The 19,319-nt window shown below is 43.2% G+C and overlaps 1 protein-coding gene across 1 annotated transcript in view; it reads left to right on the top strand.

Moving 5' to 3' along the window:
- Positions 1-19,319, top strand: part of LOC311131044 (FAS-associated factor 1-like) — a gene marked incomplete at its 5' end in the record, with an annotated part of 76,863 nt that overhangs the window by 31,433 nt on the left and 26,111 nt on the right. The window contains 6 exons of the mRNA XM_084163866.1: positions 1,169-1,255; positions 7,032-7,127; positions 7,196-7,355; positions 7,462-7,525; positions 7,653-7,734; positions 14,975-15,129. Of these exons, the coding sequence (XP_084019992.1) occupies positions 1,169-1,255; positions 7,032-7,127; positions 7,196-7,355; positions 7,462-7,525; positions 7,653-7,734; positions 14,975-15,129 (644 nt within the window). The remainder of the gene's footprint in view (positions 1-1,168; positions 1,256-7,031; positions 7,128-7,195; positions 7,356-7,461; positions 7,526-7,652; positions 7,735-14,974; positions 15,130-19,319) is intronic.

Raw genomic sequence — 19,319 nt, 5'->3', positions numbered from 1 at the left:
TTTGGGACTGGCATCCTGCTTCAGAGAGGAGAGAATGAGGTTTGAATATCGTGATCCTATGTCAGCCACCCATTATGTCTAAACTTTAACCAAGGCATTTTCAGGCCGGTCTGCTTCTTACCAAGTGACACAGACCTCAACACAGACACTCGTCTGCAGAATTTGACTTTTATTCAACATAAAAAAGCACTCCACTGAGGGATGTTTTCTCCTCAATTATTGCTGAAGTGGTAGTAGATGTTGGGGGGGTGCTGTATTTTACCTCATAAACCAGCCTTTTGGTTGAGATCAACTTGAAATTAGCTGATTTGGTGTGAAAATTGTATGCAGGCTCATTTGAAAGTGAGAAAGTTCACACTCCCCATAGATCAGTGTGAGTTCTGCATGCTTTGCTTGATGTCCTCTGCTTTTGTAACTATCTTAGTTTCCACCTCTATGGGCACGAGACCTCCGTCTCGCCAAGGATACATCTCCCTCTGAGTGTTGGAGGGAGGATTTGGCTGTGTGTGGAGGGAGCTTTCCACCACAATGGCCAGTTTGCTCAGCATCAGTATCTACCCCCGCAGGGTAGTGCATTCTGCAGGGGTAATGCGCTAGAATCCAGTGCCCGATGCGCTCAGACGACACCTGCTTTGATCACCCTCGCCTTCCGCACATCAGGCTGGCATTGGGCTTTAAAACAACAGGGCAGGGATGGCGGGGCATGGTGCTCGTGGGACACTGCTAACTGTTTAAAAGCACGGAATGTTATTAAGTGCAGATACACCGCGCATGAATGGGACAAGAGAAATACTGTTCTTTTCGGAGTGTGGTTCTGTTGTTCCTGGGCATTAAGCAAGGCATCCGTGGAATGCAAATGACACAGGGCTCTTTCTCTCTCTGTCCAATGCCCTGTGTCCTCCCTCCATCTTTGTTATTCCCTGTGGTGCTATAGTGTGTGGCTGGGTATCTCTCAGTTCCTTTCCACACCTCCTTCACAGGAGACAATCAAAGCTATGCCGACACAATGATGTCTCTTTCATGATGTGTTTACTGTTTTTATAGTTTGATATAGCCTACTTACTGATATTTGCAGTTATTTTCTTCAGGATTTTCATTAATAAATGTGTTCATGTTTTAATCTGAAATGATAGATTTAATAATTATTTGCCATTGTCTTTCTTTCCAGGTGAAGAGGAATGTTTCAGACCTGACAAACATCCCAGTGCGACACCAACAATGGGAGGGCTGGCCTGCTGCGGCATCTGACGATTCGGTAAGGAACAAAAACACACAAACATATCTCTCAGGCTTGGACTTGGGAACACCACTCCATTTCCATGTTGTCTTTGGCCCTTATAGCTGCTGTTCACCAGCAGTCTTTCATAAATGAGGAAAATACGTTACCCATGTTTTCATTACAGAATATATTTTGATTTAAGAAGGTTAAAGTTTATTCCATGAAGGCTTGACAAAAGCCTATTGTGTTACAGTATGTAGTGAATCGCAATTTGAGAGAAACTGTTCAATGTTTTCAATGCTGAAACCATCTGTCCAGTCTAAAAGTAAGATGTAGAAACTAATTAAGATGTCAAAGACCGTCCCCCCGTGTCCTTCTATCTGTGGACATTAAAGCTCACATCATTGAGTGTCACTGACCTCTCCCGCCCGGGGTCACGGTTCCCAGCCATTCAGCGGAATTTAGTCAAAGTGATCAGAAGCGGTCCTCACACGGAGCCCTGAGGAACTCCGAACCCCCTCCTCTGCTTTTCTTTGAGCGCTTGTATGTTCCCATGCTAATTGTATGGATGATTATGCAACTGGGCTGTTCTGTACACATTCTGTTGGCCCTTCAACTTTTATCTTTGCTGTTGTTGTTGTTTAAAGTATTAGCTCTTATTACAATATTTTGTGGCATTCTCTTTACTACCCTGAACTGGGTTTTCTTGCAGTGATCATGATTGAAATCTACAATGACATTTCTATTTTAGATGTAGTAGTACAGGGTGTGGTCACCTGGTGAGAACCTGTTCTATAAATGTTTTGTGGTTCAGATGGCAACCCTCTCTTTTCCCATCTACATTCAAATATTCACTTTGGCAAATTGAATTAACAATCCCTGCATCTTTTGTTGTTTTGATTTTAAGGGGAGCTTTTACGACTCGCTTGGTTGCTCTCTTGTCAAAGCAAATACGTACATTGCAACCGTTTATTTTCCTGAAAGGCTGAGACAAAAGGTTCTACTTCTTTTTTGTTGTGAATTGTTTGCTCTTTGTGTGCCCTAATGTAAAGCGCAGTGGCCAAAAGCAGCCTCTCAAACCACAAACTCTATACAACACTGATATGGATATATTTCCTTGCTATCCATCTCTTTCCTTAGACAGGCAATCTAGCCAAGAGATCAAGTCCAACCTGAAACCACAGTAAAGTGTACAATATCACTTCTCACCCACAGCCCTTTGAACCCACAATATTCCAGAATATGAGGTGGACTGCTTATCAATGAGTCTTGGCTCGACCAAAGCTCTAAGGTGGCTTGGGGATTAATAGAAAGTGGCTGTAGGTCATAGCCATGTGCCTGGCCATAGCCTGGCTAAAGCGGCTTACTGCTCCCATGTTTCCTGGGAGGAGATATTAAAAGCATTGACTGCAATAATAGCCCTCTCCAGCCCAAACCCTTATTGAAATGACTTTGAGCATTACAAAGAAAGCCCTTGCATGCCAGTCTGGCTGTTCCATTGCATATCTCATTAACCCCGCCTCATCTCCAGGGATTTGTACCAATAAACATGGCAGTCCGGGTTTAAAATTAAATTTTCAAGGAGTCAGAATCGATGACTACTTAGCTCTGCTTTCATTATTCTCAGCCTTGTTTCATTCAATGCATTCACTTAATATTTAGTAGGGGGAAAGTCAGAATTCCCGTTTACAGTGTAATCATTTCACAGTTATTCAATTTAGAGATCAATATTGTTCAAACCTAGACGTTTTATAATTAAAGACCCAATTTAAGCGTTCTGGCCATTCTGATTGACAGGGCAATCCTGCACCTGTGGGAGTGATTGACAGACAGTGAGACATCCTTATTAGACTCTGCTTTTTTCTCTTCCGCCATAATTGCTGACATTTATCCAGTGTTTCATGGTGTTTGCTAATGTATTAATGCAGCCACTCTCTGAGGGCTCTGAGCCCGGCTCCTCGCCTTCCGGTTTTTTAATGGATTCTCTGGTTGACTGCCCCATGCAGGCTTATTGGGGCCTGCTGGTTGCCGTAGCGACAGGGCTCAGTGATAAGCCGAGAAAGAGCCCCCTGTGTGATTGCTGTCTTCAGGTAACATTCACTGGAGGCAGACTCATTGAGGAGGACCTATGCTGTATGGAGGAGAGACTGTGTAGGCTCAGCCTATATCCATCTCCCTCTGATGACCGAATGCATTTGCCAATTTGAGGGCTTTAATGCAGAAGTTCCCCACACCGCATCTCTAGAATGTTCCTCATTAGCTTGGTCACTTCTTGGATCCCCTGCTCTGTGAGCATAGTAGTAAAACGCCCCGCTGTTGATTTCAGCAGCAGACAGGCATACCTTTCCCTTCAGCACTATGACTCTATGTGGAGAAACCGGTGATCACAGTTGCCTGTGTGAACCTCAAACACTTGGTGCAAGACCCCTGATCCTAATCAGGAGTGACATACTGTATATGCAGCAGGCAAGGAGGAACCTGAAAGGGACCAACAGGTGTTTAGGGTGGGGCTTCTTTCTTTTCTTCTCTTCTCCTCTGTCTTTATTTTCTCTTTCTCAGGCTCTGTTGTCCCCCTTTATCAAAGAGTTGTTGAACAAGGTGGTATTGGGGCTCTGGGTACCGTCAGTGCAGCTGTCAGTGGTAATTATCTCACACTCACAGCCAGAGACCTAATCCAAACACTGCCCAGACAAAAAAGAAACAGAAAGAGAATGAGGGAGAGCGGGAAAGAGAGAGACGGCAAAGGGGGGCAGAGAGGGAGAATTCTTTCCCTGCATCGCTCCCCAATGCTTAGAAGCTTCAATGCAAGTGTTAATTAAAAGAATCCAAAAAAGAGGAGCTTGTTCTTTGTGTGGGGATGGAGGAGAAGGTCAGTGGGGGGGGGGCTGTTAACCTCTCCCCTGTGCCCCGCGGCGTTCCACCACAAAGCCGGGAAGCTGCACTTGTCCCGCAGCATCAGTGGAAGGCACAGGGTCAAAGCTTGGCTTGGATGACCGCTAAACTCAATTTTTCTTTTTTTCGGCACGTCATCCCGCCCCTCAAGGTTCCCCATTGACAAGGGAAGTGATCAACTTTATTTATATACATATTAGGGCCTTGGAGGAGGAAAACCTCTTATTGTCAAGGGGGTCCACTCAGCATCCATTAAGATTCTCACGTTTGATTGTCCACTCAAATCAAATCAAATCAAATCAAATTTTATTGGTCACATGCGCCGAATACAACAGGTGCAGACATTACAGTGAAATGCTTACTTACAGCCCTTAACCAACAGTGCATTTATTTTAAACAAAAAAGTAAGAATAAAACAACAACAAAAAAGTGTTGAGAAAAAAAGAGCAGAAGTAAAAAATAAAGTGACAGTAGGGAGGCTATATATACAATAGAATAAAGTGACAGTAGGGAGGCTATATATACAGGGGGGTACCGTTGCATAGTAAACGTGCGGGGGCACCGGCCAGTTGAGGCAGTTGAGGCAATATGTACATGTGGGTAGAGTTAAAGTGACTATGCATAAATACTTAACAGAGTAGCAGCAGCGTGAAAAGGATGGGGTGGGGGGGCAGTGCAAATAGTCCGGGTAGCCATGATTAGCTGTTCAGGAGTCTTATGGCTTGGGGGTAGAAGCTGTTGAGAAGTCTTTTGGACCTAGACTTGGCACTCCGGTATCGCTTGCCGTGCGGTAGCAGAGAGAACAGTCTATGACTAGGGTGACTGGAGTCTTTGACAATTTTGAGGGCCTTCCTCTGACACCGCCTGGTATAGAGGTCCTGGATGGCAGGGAGCTTTGCCCCAGTGATGTACTGGGCCGTACGCACTACCCTCTGTAGTGCCTTGCGGTCAGAGGCCAAGCAGTTGCCATACCAGGCGGTGATGCAACCAGTCAGGATGCTCTCGATGGTGCAGCTGTAGAATTTTTTGAGGATCTGAGGACCCACTCGATTGGAGAGGCGAGAGAAAAGAGCAAGGCATTCCTTCACATCTCAAAGGCCTCGTCTCTGTCCTGCTCAATGGGTCAGCCTCTCAAACCCCTGTGTCGATAAGTTTTTAACAGCACTTGGCTTTCTATGGAGCACTGTTTGGAAATGCTCTTTCAAACCAACAAAGTGTGGCAACCTGACTCAATTTACAGTCAAGGATATTTCCATCCAATTCCATTTGATTTAATAAGATCAACTTGGCTAATGAGAAAATATGAATTGTACCATTATACAATAATACTAAACCCGCTAAACAATTACTGTGGGCAGATTTATGTTACGTGAACAATGTCAGGCAATTCTGCTAAGTGTTCTTCCTAGGTTGTTCCAGTGTTCTTCAGCTATGGCAGCCTAGGCTTGCCTCTTTTTTTCTTGAAAGTACATTTGCTTTAAATTAGTTGTGAAAGACAATAAACACAATCTGTCGTGTCCGTACGTGTGGGCCGTGGAACTCACGAGGCCACATGGGAAGACCATGACGAGAAGATGGTAACATGACTTCACAGACTCTGCTGTTGCCGCTACACGGCTTTCCTGCATCTTCCCCTGGCTCTGTGCTGCACAGCAGGGAAATAGCTATGGGCCACGGCAGGATATTGCTCATGCTTTATTTGTCCAGGGAATACTGTGTTTCTGGTGTTTTTCCTCAACTGTTGAGCAAGTGGGAATTTGACTTACAATGGTCAAGATACAACCTTATTTCTAGCACCAGAAGTAATTAACAGTAGACTCAAATGAGAATGATGGCTCTCTATATTTGGATATGTTCTGTTTTTATCAGCCAGCGACAAGGACTAGCTGTTACGCTATTCTCTGGCTGAATCACTTTAAAAGAGACGTGGAAAACTCCAGCAGTCACTCTGCTTTTGAAACTCAATTGCCGTAACATGTAATCGGGTCCTGATTCAACAATTACCAGCTGGTCTTTGTTGGCTAGAGCACCTGACAATAGCAAAGATTGCCACCCCCTGCTGTTGACGGCCAGGGACTTTCCCTTTTATCTGACGGTGTGTCAATCACGGCATTAGGTTTAAACCTCCAGTTAATGCCACTATAGCACTTGTTTGCAATGAACATGAGGTTATTTTCTCAAACGATGAACCAGTAGGTAAATTAATTTTTACTGTTATTTGAGCTGTAGTGGATGACTTGGCTTGCTAATGTTGATTATGAACGGACTAAAATACAGTATTGTTGAGTAGAGATTATTTCTGCTAGGTTTGACAATAATGATTTTATTCATTATATTTTTATATTGTCATTGGTGTTTTGCAGCTTGGCTTCAGTGGGCCATGTAGGATGCTGTGGTCAGGTTCATATCATCTGCCCCTAGACTGTCATACTTGAAATGAAAGAATGAAATTCTTTTAACACATGCAGTACTGATTAACACTGAGATTATCCCTTACACTCTCAGGGAGAGCAGGTTAGTGAGTAGCACAGGTAGAAAGATGGGTGCTGGGGCCCCATCACTTTCCATGGCCCCTGCCTCTACCTTTACCCTGTCCCTTGGGGTTCAGCCATATAAACAGTCTTTAATGAGTCCCTCCAGTGCTGCGGTTGGTGACATTTCCAGACATTTCTAGAAGGTTGTCCATAAACCATGGATGTACATTTCTTCTGGGTTTCCTCATAACAGGCTGGATAAATATTGCTTTGTTCTAATCCTATCAGGAAATCTGAATGGTTTATCTGTGAATGCTGAACTTATATATATTTCTGCCTTTACGCCTCCTTATAGATATGTTTATTTTACCCTTCTAAGGTTAAAAGAGGAAGTTAATGCATAGAAAGTTTATTCCGATTTTATTGTATTGTTTTTCTGTCCCTAGATGACACTAGCTGCCTCTGGAATCAGCTACCCCTGCCATCACCTCAGTGTGTGTCGAAGGTCCTCACCAGCCAATAACCAGGAGCCCACAGAAGAGGTAGAGCAACACACGCAACACACACAATACATTTGGCCTTGTTTTACATTTTTCATTGTGTTTGATAGGTCAACAATACTGAAGTGAATATGTTTGAACAGTGCGCAGATGTCCACATGGTAAGCGACAGTGAGGGGGATGACTTTGAGGATGCGTCTGAATTTGGTGTGGACGAATCAGAGATGTTCGGTATGGGGTCTTCTACAGGCTGTCGGAAAGCCCCCTTGAGTACGTACCTCACTTTTAGCATGATGCTACCACTCGATTCAAAAAGGTTGATTAGGTATTTAATTGTTATCAATCTGTTATCAAGCTAATACATTTTTCTCTCCAGTGCCAGAGAATAGTGAGAATGAAAGTGATGCCTTACTGCACTTTACTGCTGAATTTTCAACAAGGTACGTTTTTAGTATTGTTTTATCGTTGCAGTCGAAGGGGCCTGTGCTTCTCAAATTATGTGTATCTGATGTGGAAGATCCATGCATTCTTTTTTACGGATCTATCTCCTTTTTGTGTGTGTTGCAGGTATGGAGAATGTCATCCAGTGTTCTTCATTGGGACTTTGGAGGCAGCATCTCAAGAGGCCTTCTATGGCAAAGCCAGAGATGTAAGTAACAGTGGAAGAGCTGGTCTCAGTAGTATAATTGACAGGTTAACAGGACATGATACTACAGTGCCTTCAGAAGGTATTCATACCCCTTGACTTATTCCACATTTTGTTGTTACAGCCTGAATTCAAAATGGATTAAATATACTTTTTTTCTCACCCATCTACACACAATACCCCATAATAAAAGTGAAAACATGTTTTTAGACATTTTTGCAAATTTATTGAAAATGAAATACAGAAATATTCATTTACATAAATATTCACACCCCTGAGTCAATACTTTGCAGAAGCACCTTTTGGTGGCGATTACAGCTTTGAGTCGTCTTTTGGTGTGTCTGTATCAGCTTTGGACATCTGGATTTGGGGATTTTCTCCCATTCTTCCTTGCAGATTTTCTCAAATTCTGTTAAGTTAGATGGTGAGTGGCGGTGAACAGCAGTCTTCAAGTCTTCCCACAGATTTTCAATGGGATTCAAGTCTGGGCTTTGGCTGGGACACTCAAGGACTTTCACATCCTTGTTCTGAAGCCATTCCAGCGTTGTTTGGGCTGTATGCTTGGGGTCATTGTCCTGTTGAAACGTAAATCTTCGCCCCAGTCTAAGGTGGTTTGCAATCTGAAGCAGGTTCTCATCAAGGATTTGCCTGTATTTGGCTCCATTCATTGTTCCGTCTATCTTTACCAGTCTCGCGGTCTCTGCCGCTGAAAAGCATCCCCATAGCATGATGCTGCCACCACCATGCTTCACGGTAGGGATGTTGTTAGACAGGTGATGAGCTGTGCCTGGTTTTCTCCAGACAGCGCTTTGCATTCAGGCCAAAGAGTTCAGTTTGTCTCATCAGACCACAAAATCTTTTGATCTTATGATCTGAGTCTATCATGTGCATTTTTGCAAACTCCAGGCGTGCTGTCATGTGCCTTTTTCTCAGGAGTGGCTTCCATCTGGCCACTCTCCCATAAAGCCCAGATTGGTGAAGTGCTGTAGAGACTTGTCCTTCTGGCAGGTTCTCCCATCTCAGCCAAGGAACTCTGTAGTTCTGTCAGAGTGGTCATTGGGTTCTTGGTCACCTCCCTGACCAAGGTCCTTCTTGCCCGGTTGCTCAGTTTGGTCGGACGGCCAGCTCTAGGCAGAGTCTGGGCATTCCATATTTGTTTTTTAGTTTTTCACAATGATGGGGACCACTTTCAACACTATAGAAATTGAATAAATATACCGTTCCCCAGATAATATGGCATATTAATAATAATATTAATTAATATACAGTACCAGTCAAAAGTTTGGACGCACCTACTCATTCAAGGGTTTTTCTTTATTTTTAGAAAAATAAAGTAGAATAATAAAATAAAATGATTGTAGAATAATAGTGAAGATATCAAAACTATGAAATAACACATATGGAATCATGTAGTAACCAAAAAAAGTATTAAACAAATCAAAATATATTTTATATTTGAGATTCTTCAAAGTAGCCACCATTTGCCTTGATGACAGCTTTGCACACGCTTGGCATTCTCTCAACCAGCTTCATGAGGTAGTCACCTGGAATCCATTTCAATTAACAGGTGTGCCTTGTTAAAAGTTAATTTGTGGAATTTCTTTCCTTCTTAATGCGTTTGAGCCAATCAGTTATGTTGTGACAAGGTAGGGGTGATATACAGAATATAGCCCTATTTGGTAAAAGACCAAGTCCATATTATGGCATGAACAGCTCAAATAAGCAAAGAGAAACGACAGTCCATCATTACTTTAAGACAATCCAGAATATTTCAAGAACTTTGAAAGTTTCTTCAAGTGCAGTCGCAAAAACCATCAAGTGATATGATGAAACTGGCTCTAATGAGGACCGCCACAGGAAAGGAAGACCCAGAGTTACCTCTGCTGCAGAGGATGAGTTCATTAGTTACCAGCCTCAGAAATTGCAGCCCAAATAAATGCTTCACAGAGTTCAAGTAACAGACACCTGTTCAGAGGCGACTGCGTGAATCAGGACTTCATGGTCGAATTGCTGCAAAGAAACCACTACTAAAGGACACCAATAATAACAAGAGACTTGCTTGGACCAAGAAACATGAGCAATTTACATTAAACCGGTGGAAATCTGTCCTTTGGTCTGATGAGTCCAAATTTGAGATTTTTGGTTCCAACCGCCGTGTCTTTGTGATACGCAGAGTAGGTGAACGGATGATCTCCACATGTGTGGTTCCCACCGTGAAGCATGGAGGAGGTGGTGTGGGGGTGCTTTGCTGGTGACACTGTCTGTGATTTATTTAGAATTCAAGGCACACTTAACCAGCATGGCTACCACAGCATTCTGCAGCGATATGCCATCCCATCTGGTTTGCGCTTAGTGGGACTATCATTTGTTTTTCAACAGGACAAAGACCCAACACACCTCCAGGCTGTGTAAGGGCTATTTGACCAAGAAGGAGCGTAATGGAGTGCTGCATCAGATGACCTGGCCTCCACAATCCCCCGACCTCAACCCAATTGAGATGGTTTGGGATGAGTTGGACGGCAGAGTGAAGGAAAAGCAGCCAACAAGTGCTCATGAAGCATTCCTCATGAAGCTGGTTGAGAGAATGCCAAGAGTGTGCAAAGCTGTCATCAAGGCAAAGGGTGGCTACTTTGAAGAATCTCAAATATAAAATATATTTTGATTTGTTTAACACTTTTTTGGTTACTATATGATTCCATATGTTATTTCATAGTTTTGATATCTTCACTATTATTCTACAATGTAGAAAATAGTACAAATAAAGAAAAACCCTTGAATGAGTAGGTGTGTCCAAACTTTTGACTGGTACAGTATGCCTCATCACAATTCTATCTCGGAGATCTACAGACAGTTCCTTGGAATTCATAGTATGGTTTCTGCTCTGAAATGCACTGACAACTGTGGGACCTTATATAAACTGATGTTTCTTTCTAAATCATGTCCAAACAATTGAATTGGCCACAGGTGGACTCCAATCAAGTTGTAGTGACATCTCAAGGACGATCAAGGAAATTGGATGCACCTGTGCACAATTTGGAGTGTCATAGCAAAGGGGTGTGAATACTTGTAATTGATATATTTCTCTATTTCATTTTCAAGAAATGTACTAACATTTCTAAAAACATGTTTTCACTTTGTCTTTAAAATGTTATCAATGTTGAATTCGGGCTGTAACACAAAAATAATTCAATTCTTTTTGAAGGCCGATATTTTACATTTACATTTACGTCATTTAGCAGACGCTCTTATCCAGAGCGACTTACAGTTAGTGAATACATATATATTTTTTAATATATACTGGCCCCCCGTGGGAATCGAACCCACAACCCTGGCGTTGCAAACGCCATGCTCTATCAACTGAGCTACATCCCTGCCGGCCATTCCCTCCCCTAACCTGGACGACGCTGGGCCAATTGTGCGCCGCCCATGAGTCTCCCGGTCGCGGCCGGCTGCGACAGAGCCTGGATTCGAACCAGGATCTCTAGTGGCACAGTTAGCACTGCGATGCAGTGCCTTAGACCACTGCGCCACTCAGGAGCTTGTTTTTTTATTTTTATTTATTTATTATTTTTGACATAAAGTTGGAGTGCTTGTTCAAAAAGAGCCACCATTTGATAAACCTCATTACATTTTCATAATGACAGCTGACGCTTTATTTTTAGCCCACAATTTTTCTTCATTTTTCTGCTTTGTCCTTTTAAGGAGGGTTGTATCAACTGACAGCTTGTGTGGATTACTGTCTTATTAGAATGGGAGAACACAGCAAGATGTTTGGGGGGTTTTAGACCATGAGCCAGAGGCTCGGCTTGCCTCCCAGCTGATATCGTCTTCCCTAAGCCAGCACAATATGGCCCCCTCTCCGTGGATCTCACTGTGGTGCAGCCGGAGACTGTATATTGTGTCAATGAAAATAAACCAATATGAAGGGATACATGCAGCTGACCCCCTACTCTCTCTCTGTAGCCCTGGAGGAGATGAGACTGGAGAAACACACACATATCTGACTCTCACTGATGTGACCATTAGGTGTCAACTATACTGAAACACCTCTCCCCAACCAGCACCACCTCCCTCTTGAAGAAATTGGTTTAAATCTCTCTGTTCTTCTTGTCATCGCAACTAGCTGTTCATTTAGTGGATATTGGTATGGTGCAGGTTTCAGGGGAAGGAGGGACCGGGGAGATATTTTGCAGAGGAATCTGTCTCACTCAATGTCTGACGGGCTAATCACTAAGTAAAACACTACATTTGATGAAGCGTTTCTGGAGGGGGAGATGCGCCTCAATCCGTCCTTAATGAAAATGCTTTGGCCCCCTGAGCCCTCCAGGGGATCAGCAGTGAGGCCCTTCAGACAGGCCACCCATCACTGCCAAGGCTCCCCTCAAATCCCCTTAACGGTGCGGTTAATCGGAGTAACCCTGCTCTCACTCACACAAAGACACACATCAAAATTCATAGCAGTGCCGGGGTGAGGTTTTTATCACACTCGAGTATCCGCTTAAATCCCCCGTAGTTTAGCAAAAGAGCAATGAGAGGGAGAGAGGAGAAATCGATACCACGGGTAGGGAAATGGATAAACACATTTTCATCCATCCCTCCCTGCTCTGGTGAAAGTGATCTAATTTTGATGTCTTCATATTTGTATTTGTTTCTACTAGAACAGTTCCAGTCAGGTGAACTGAAGCCCAGCTGAATATTTTGACTATTTATTATAGTTTCATGTGTATAAAGACTGAGGTTTATTATTTAAAGGTGCAATATGTATAAATCACTCTGTCATTTCCTGGTTGCTAAAATTCTAATAGTTTGTCTAATTTCAGTTTATGTGACAAAACAATGTATAGTGTAGAGAATCATTGTACCATCTAAACCGCTGTCAAATATCTTTTTAATAACCAAAAATATTGTATTTTCAGCTGTTTGAAGCTGGTGTACAAAACCGAAAGTAATCTACCACTTCTTAGACTCACTTTCAATGAGAATGACATATCTATAACTCACATTTCTATGTGAATTTGGTCGGGTCGCCCAAAAAGTTACATATTGCAGCTTTAAATTCAATTTGACAATTGTATGCTATTGTTTTGTATTCACTACATTTTTTGACTAGTTATGGCACCTAAAATAAACTACATCAGAACTGGTTACTATTAATATAAAATGTGTTTTCAGTCGGTTCAATCATGTGCCTACCATCTGTTAAAGCATTGATCCGAATGTGTGTTCTCAGTGTGTGGGGCAAGGGAGCAGTAATTTGAGGTCTTCATTTTAAAGTGTTTGCTTTTCTTCGGGCTGCTGTGGATGATCACTTTCACCCGGCTTCTCTGCTCCCCAACACTGGCTATAATTAAAAACGTTCTCCCACAACACAAATACATAAACTGAATGAGACTAATGAAAATGGATGGCTGGTACAAATGACATATGGTAGTGTGTTTATCAGGGGCCACAGTTATCAAGCAGGTGTATTTTCACATTGTCCTCTAATAACCCGTACTATAGAAACTCTTTTGTAGAACAAAACAAATGCCTGTTTTTTTCACTGGTGTCGTGTTGCATTATCATAACAATCCATGTCTGGGTGGTGTGGTTAAAGATGAGTTGGGTTCTACATTTTAGAATCTTTGCGAGTCGTTTTATTCTGACTGGTCTACTGCATCTGTCAGTTGTCACTATTCATCCCCCAGTGGCGCACCTGTGTAGGAGAATTCCTGCTCATGTTGCAGATAATCATATGGTCCAGGCTGGACACAAAGACCATTCGGATGTGAGCTGAGCCCATTCTGCTTCCCCAGCTCCTGGCCAACGGCTACCTGGTTCACATGGCTCTAGTCTACACTAGGAGAGGGACAGACTGAGTGACTGAGAAGTGAACACTGACAAGGTGCTGTGTGAAAATCACTACAGTCTGGCTCACAGAACGGATCAGTTTTCTCTAGTTTCTTTACTCTCTCCTCCTCCCCTCTGTATGGTGAACAGGTGGGAGGATTCACACCAGAAAGAGGGCCTTTTGGGTCACTTTCTAGCCCAGGTTGAACCTAGTAATTTGGTTTTACAGGTGATTTGTCCCTGCTTAGAAAAGCATTACAAAAGATGAAACGTGAAAGAGAAGGAAAGACCGTTTAAGTAAAATGAGGGAGTTGGTGATTGGTTATTATTATAGGAGAGGGCTTGTTTCCTCTCTTTACAAAATGTATGTTTTTGAACCTACTGTTTATGAAAATGTCCTTTGGAGACTTAACACAAGTTGCAGAAGAACGAGTGTGTGTGCGTATTTGTGCGAATACGTGCATGTATGTATAAGATAATGAGCGCGAGGGTGTGTTCTTGTGTCTCATTTAATCTTTTTTGAGAAAAAAACCCTCTCCTCTCAAGACTGCATTTGCTTGTCTTCTCAGCATGAGTGTTTAATCTTTTCAGGGCGTTCAATTGGGCCACTGAATGAGCCCCAAGCTCCTTCCCGCTAGGAACTGAGGAGCTTATTCTAAACCTCTAATCGCTGAGCAAACACAGCAGTGTTCTCCCACTCCTTTTCTACACAGGCCACAATATAGCACAACTTTCTTTTAATGTTCCCTCACTTTTCTGCCCGTACTTATTTTGCTTTTGGTATGTAGCTACAGCTCCTGAGAAATCACACCCTTGAGTGTTGTAATGAACATAGGGGGTCAGAAAGAAATTTGCGAGAATGTTATGTAATTTAGAGGGCTTTAGTTCCTACACCGTCCAAGAGAACCTTTTATGTTTGTGGGTGTGTTTGTTTTTTATTAGTTGTCAGTGAGTCCTGAGAATCTGTCACTCATATGATGATGTCAATATCCTTGGATTTTAGAGCTTCATCAATATTGCCCGCCCCTGCTGCTAACCTGAGCAGGCAGGAGAAGGCCAATGGCATTTGGTGTAAAATAAATTAAGTGATTTGTCTGTTTTGTTTTCTCATTGGCCGCCTCAAAGGAAGTTTTATTTACTCCCTGTTCAATTGATTTTGTGTGTTTGCTATTCACTGGTTTGGCCTTGCTGTCGGTGAAAGCAATCGCTTTACTTGCGGTCTCCTGTCGAGCGACGCGTGAAAGCTGTATAAAACCTCTCCCTTCAATGATTAAATTCTGAGCAAGGACCAGACTCTGAGCAAGGACACTTTTCTCACCCTGTTTTTCAGGGTCTGGCTGGTCATTAAGTCATTAGCTTCCCAATCCTCACACCTCTGCTAATGAAAAAACCTCTCTGCTGTCCATTTCCACAGAGAAAACTGCTGGCCATCTACCTCCACAATGACGAGAGTGTGCTCAGCAACGTCTTCTGCTCCCAGATGATGTGTGCAGACTCCATAGTGGCCTATCTGAGCCAGAACTTCATCACATGGGCATGGGACGTCACTAAAGAAGCTAACAAAGCCAGGTATGTATGAGTACTCTATGCCCTCATCACGTCTCAGGAATCTACCACTGTAGCCCTGAAAACAGAATGAATATCAGAGATTGTCTGACAAGTGGATGACATCTTAATAGCTGAGATTCAGCCCCCGTCCCCTGCTCCGCACCACACTTTCTCTTTAACTCAAGCCCCTCTTCATCGGGGAGGGGAGGGGGATGTGTGCTAACAAAAGCAGTTGTGTTTGCAGTATGAGGCCCCAATTGGGCAATCTTCACTAATCTGCCTCAATGGAGGGTCAGTTAGAAATGAAGTCTGCCTTGCCTGGGAGAACATCTCTATTTCCCCAAGGCTGAGGGAGCTCATGGCATCCTTATCAACCCAACTTCATCTTTCCGCCATAACAATTCACAACAGTTAGTTTCCAATTCACAGCTAATTCCATTATTTCCACCAATATTCTGCCTGTCCCAGTATGTGACTCCCTGCACTAGCAATACCCAACTACGCTCTCAAGCCTTCAACTCCTGACCCCAAAGCCAGGCTTTCCCCTCCCTGGCCATGCTCTCCTCCCCTAGCCAAGGGCAAGAATGGGGCAGTGGCCCAGGTGTGATTTGTCTGCTGTGGGGAGCATGGAGGAGGAGAGAGGGCCAGTAACCAGATGGAGGTTTGATTGGAGCCCAGCAGCAGCCTCTTGCTCCGGGGCAGGCCCCAGCTTTTCCTTCCACTAGACTTCAGGGCTAAGCCCACCCCCTGGTAGGAGGCGTTTAAGAAAGACTGGGGGGAGAGGCTCAGACACTGACCTTCCCTCATTCCGCACCCTTTCTCCCTTTTGGTTCTTGCTTTTTCCCCCAGCTGAGCCTTTTTATTGCAGATTAAAGGCAGGCAACATCTGGAGCTTTTCATAATGTGCACTGCTACTTGCTCGAACGCACGTACGTACACACACACGTTTTTCCCACATTCTCACGCTCTTAGGTTGATCCTGAGTGACTGGTGATTGGCATGGGTCACAGTGGCTATTAAGAAGGTATTCTACGAGTCACAGTGGCTATTAAGAAGGTATTCTACGAGTCACAGTGGCTATTAAGAAGGTATTCTACGAGTCACAGGGGCTTTGAAGAAGGTATTCTAACTCATAGGGCCTCATAGCGGTTCATCTTTAGTTAAGTGAATAATTATGCATAAAACCATACCTGTTGAATACGTCAAAATGTAATTGTTGCCCATGGGAAAATGGATCTGAAATACTACAGACACTGAACCTCATGCACAGCAAATATTTAACTTATCTATGAATAAATATACTCTACATCTTTCAGATAGTTGTTAGCTTTTGATTCCATGCTTTTGCGTTTGACTACCCACTTTCATACCACGTCTCATCTATTTTAATTTATCATACGGTGCTGTACCGATCAAGAATGGTATTGAACTCCTCATAATTGAACACATTACCAGTGAAAGGGTGTCATGCACTCATCTGACTTGTTCAGAAGCACTGTGTATTCAAAACATGTCTGCACAGAAACGATCTGTGTTTTCTGTGAGTAGCATCCGGTTCCTATTCCACGTGATTGACTAAAGCACACCTGAGAGTTTGTTGTATGCTCACTGGAGTGTATGTAAGGTTGCAGCAGTCTCTCAACATCTCATGCATGACTTTGATGTAAAGAAGTGAACCTGACAGTCCAGGGAAACATTAACACTTTGCCGTGTGGAGAGGAAGAGAGTGAGCTGAATTAGAAGCTGTCACTCTCATTACCAAACCAACCATGGCCTGATATTCAAGCACCAGGTGTTTCCAGTAGTTAGAAAAAAATAACTCCCTTAAGGATGTTGTGAGAAGCAAAGCTATACATTCTTTAAGATATGTTATGGCTGAAAGAGACTGCAATGAACCGCCCACCTTATTCCTTGGTTAAATTTTTACTTCCTGCGCTTCAGCGACACGATTTTCACCCTTCATTTGTGATGCTGTGTCAGTACTTGTTATTGTGCACCATATACAGGTTGATGTTTATTGTCATGAATCTTGCCCTGGAGGCAGAACTGAGTGATTTCCGCTAGATGGGCCAGCTGCAAAGTCAAAATTGTCTGTATCGTAAAAATTTGTGCAAACAAAAATGAGATACAGTGGGGAAAAAAAGTATTTAGTCAGCCACCAATTGTGCAAGTTCTCCCACTTAAAAAGATGAGAAAGGCCTGTAATTTTCATCATAGGTACACGTCAACTATGACAGACAAATTGAGAGAAAGAAATCCTGAAAATCACATTGTAGGATTTTTAATGAATTTATTTGCAAATTATGGTGGAAAATAAGTATTTGGTCACCTACAAACAAGCAAGATTTCTGGCTCTCACAGACCTGTAACTTCTTATTTAAGAGGCTCCTCTGTCCTCCACTCGTTACCTGTATTAATGGCACCTGTTTGAACTTGTTATCAGTATAGAAGACACCTGTCCACACCCTCAAACAGTCACACTCCAAACTCCACTATGGCCAAGACCAAAGAGCTGTCAAAGGACACCAGAAACAAAATTGTAGACCTGCACCAGGCTGGGAAGACTGAATCTGCAATAGGTAAGCAGCTTGGTTTGAAGAAATCAACTTTGGAGCAATTATTAGGAAATGGAAGACATACAAGACCACTGATAATCTCCCTCGATCTGGGGCTCCACGCAAGATCTCACCCCGTGGGGTCAAAATGATCACAAGAACGGTGAGCAAAAATCCCAGAACCACACGGGGGGACCTAGTGAATGACCTGCAGAGAGCTGGGACCAAAGTAACAAAGCCTACCATTAGTAACACACTACGCCGCCAGGGACTCAAATCCTGCAGTGCAAGACGTGTCCCCCTGCTTAAGCCAGTACATGTCCAGGCCCGTCTGATGTTTGCTAGAGTGCATTTGGATGATCCAGAAGAGGATTGGGAGAATGTCATATGGTCAGATGAAACCAAAATATAACTTTTAGGTAAAAACTCAACTCGTCGTGTTTGGAGGACAAAGAATGCTGAGTTGCATCCAAAGAACACCATACCTACTGTGAAGCATGGGGGTGGAAACATCATGCTTTGGGGCAGTTTTTCTGCAAAGGGACCAGGACGACTGATCCGTGTAAAGGAAAGAATGAATGGGGCCATGTATCGTGAGATTTTGAGTGAAAACCTCCTTCCATCAGCAAGGGCATTGAAGATGAAACGTGGCTGGGTCTTTCAGCATGACAATGATCCCAAACACACTGCCCGGGCAACGAAGGAGTGGCTTCGTAGGAAGCATTTCAAGGTCCTGGAGTGGCCTAGCCAGTCTCCAGATCTCAACCCCATAGAAAATCTTTGGAGGGAGTTGAAAGTCTGTGTTGCCCAGCGACAGCCCCAAAACATCACTGCTCTAGAGGAGATCTGCATGGAGGAATGGGCTCAAAATACCAGCAACAGTGTGTGAAAACCTTGTGAAGACTTACAGAAAACGTTTGACCTGTGTCATTGCCAACAAAGGGTATATAACAAAGTATTGAGAAACTTTTGTTATTGACCAAATACTTATTTTCCACCATAATTTGCAAATAAATTCATAAAAAATCCTACAATGTGATTTTCTGGATTTTTTTTTCTCATTTTGTCTGTCATAGTTGACGTGTACCTATGATGAAAATTACAGGCCTCTCTCATCTTTTTCAGTGGGAGAACTTGCACAATTGGTGGCTGACTAAATACTTTTTTTCCCCACTGTATTTGGTCTTAATTTAAGGTTAGTGTTAGGCATTAGGGTTACTGTAGCAATGTGGTTAGGGTTAGGTTCAAAACCAGATTGTATGACTTTGTAGCTGTGCCAGCTAGTGACCACTGCGGAGCTGCCTCCAGTACGAGTCATCCCAATAAATGCCGACCTGCGCGTCATATGTAGAAACATTTCTGCTCTTTAGGGTTACTCCTGAGTTAGTAAAAAGATTAAGCAGAAGGCTATGTATGGTAGGTGTAAGAGAAAGCTGTATTGTGTTGGCTTGGCTGATTTACATAGTTGGTTCCTTGAAACAGTGTTTCAATGTGTTGGGTTGACTCCTAAGGGACAGGGCTTGGACATCATCTTAACCTCACTGTGTCATGGGGAGAACCCCTCCTTAACCACAGCAGAATGGACAAAAGACTGGTCAGCCACATTGTCAGAATCCGTGATCAACTACATGAGCTATTTGGTGTTGATTTTGGGTA

This window comes from Coregonus lavaretus (assembly GCF_964263955.1).
Source record: "Coregonus lavaretus genome assembly, chromosome: 6".
Classification (NCBI taxonomy): domain Eukaryota; kingdom Metazoa; phylum Chordata; class Actinopteri; order Salmoniformes; family Salmonidae; genus Coregonus; species Coregonus lavaretus.
The sequence above is the reverse complement of the archived record's forward strand: the minus strand, read 5'-3'. Positions and strand labels throughout refer to the sequence as shown.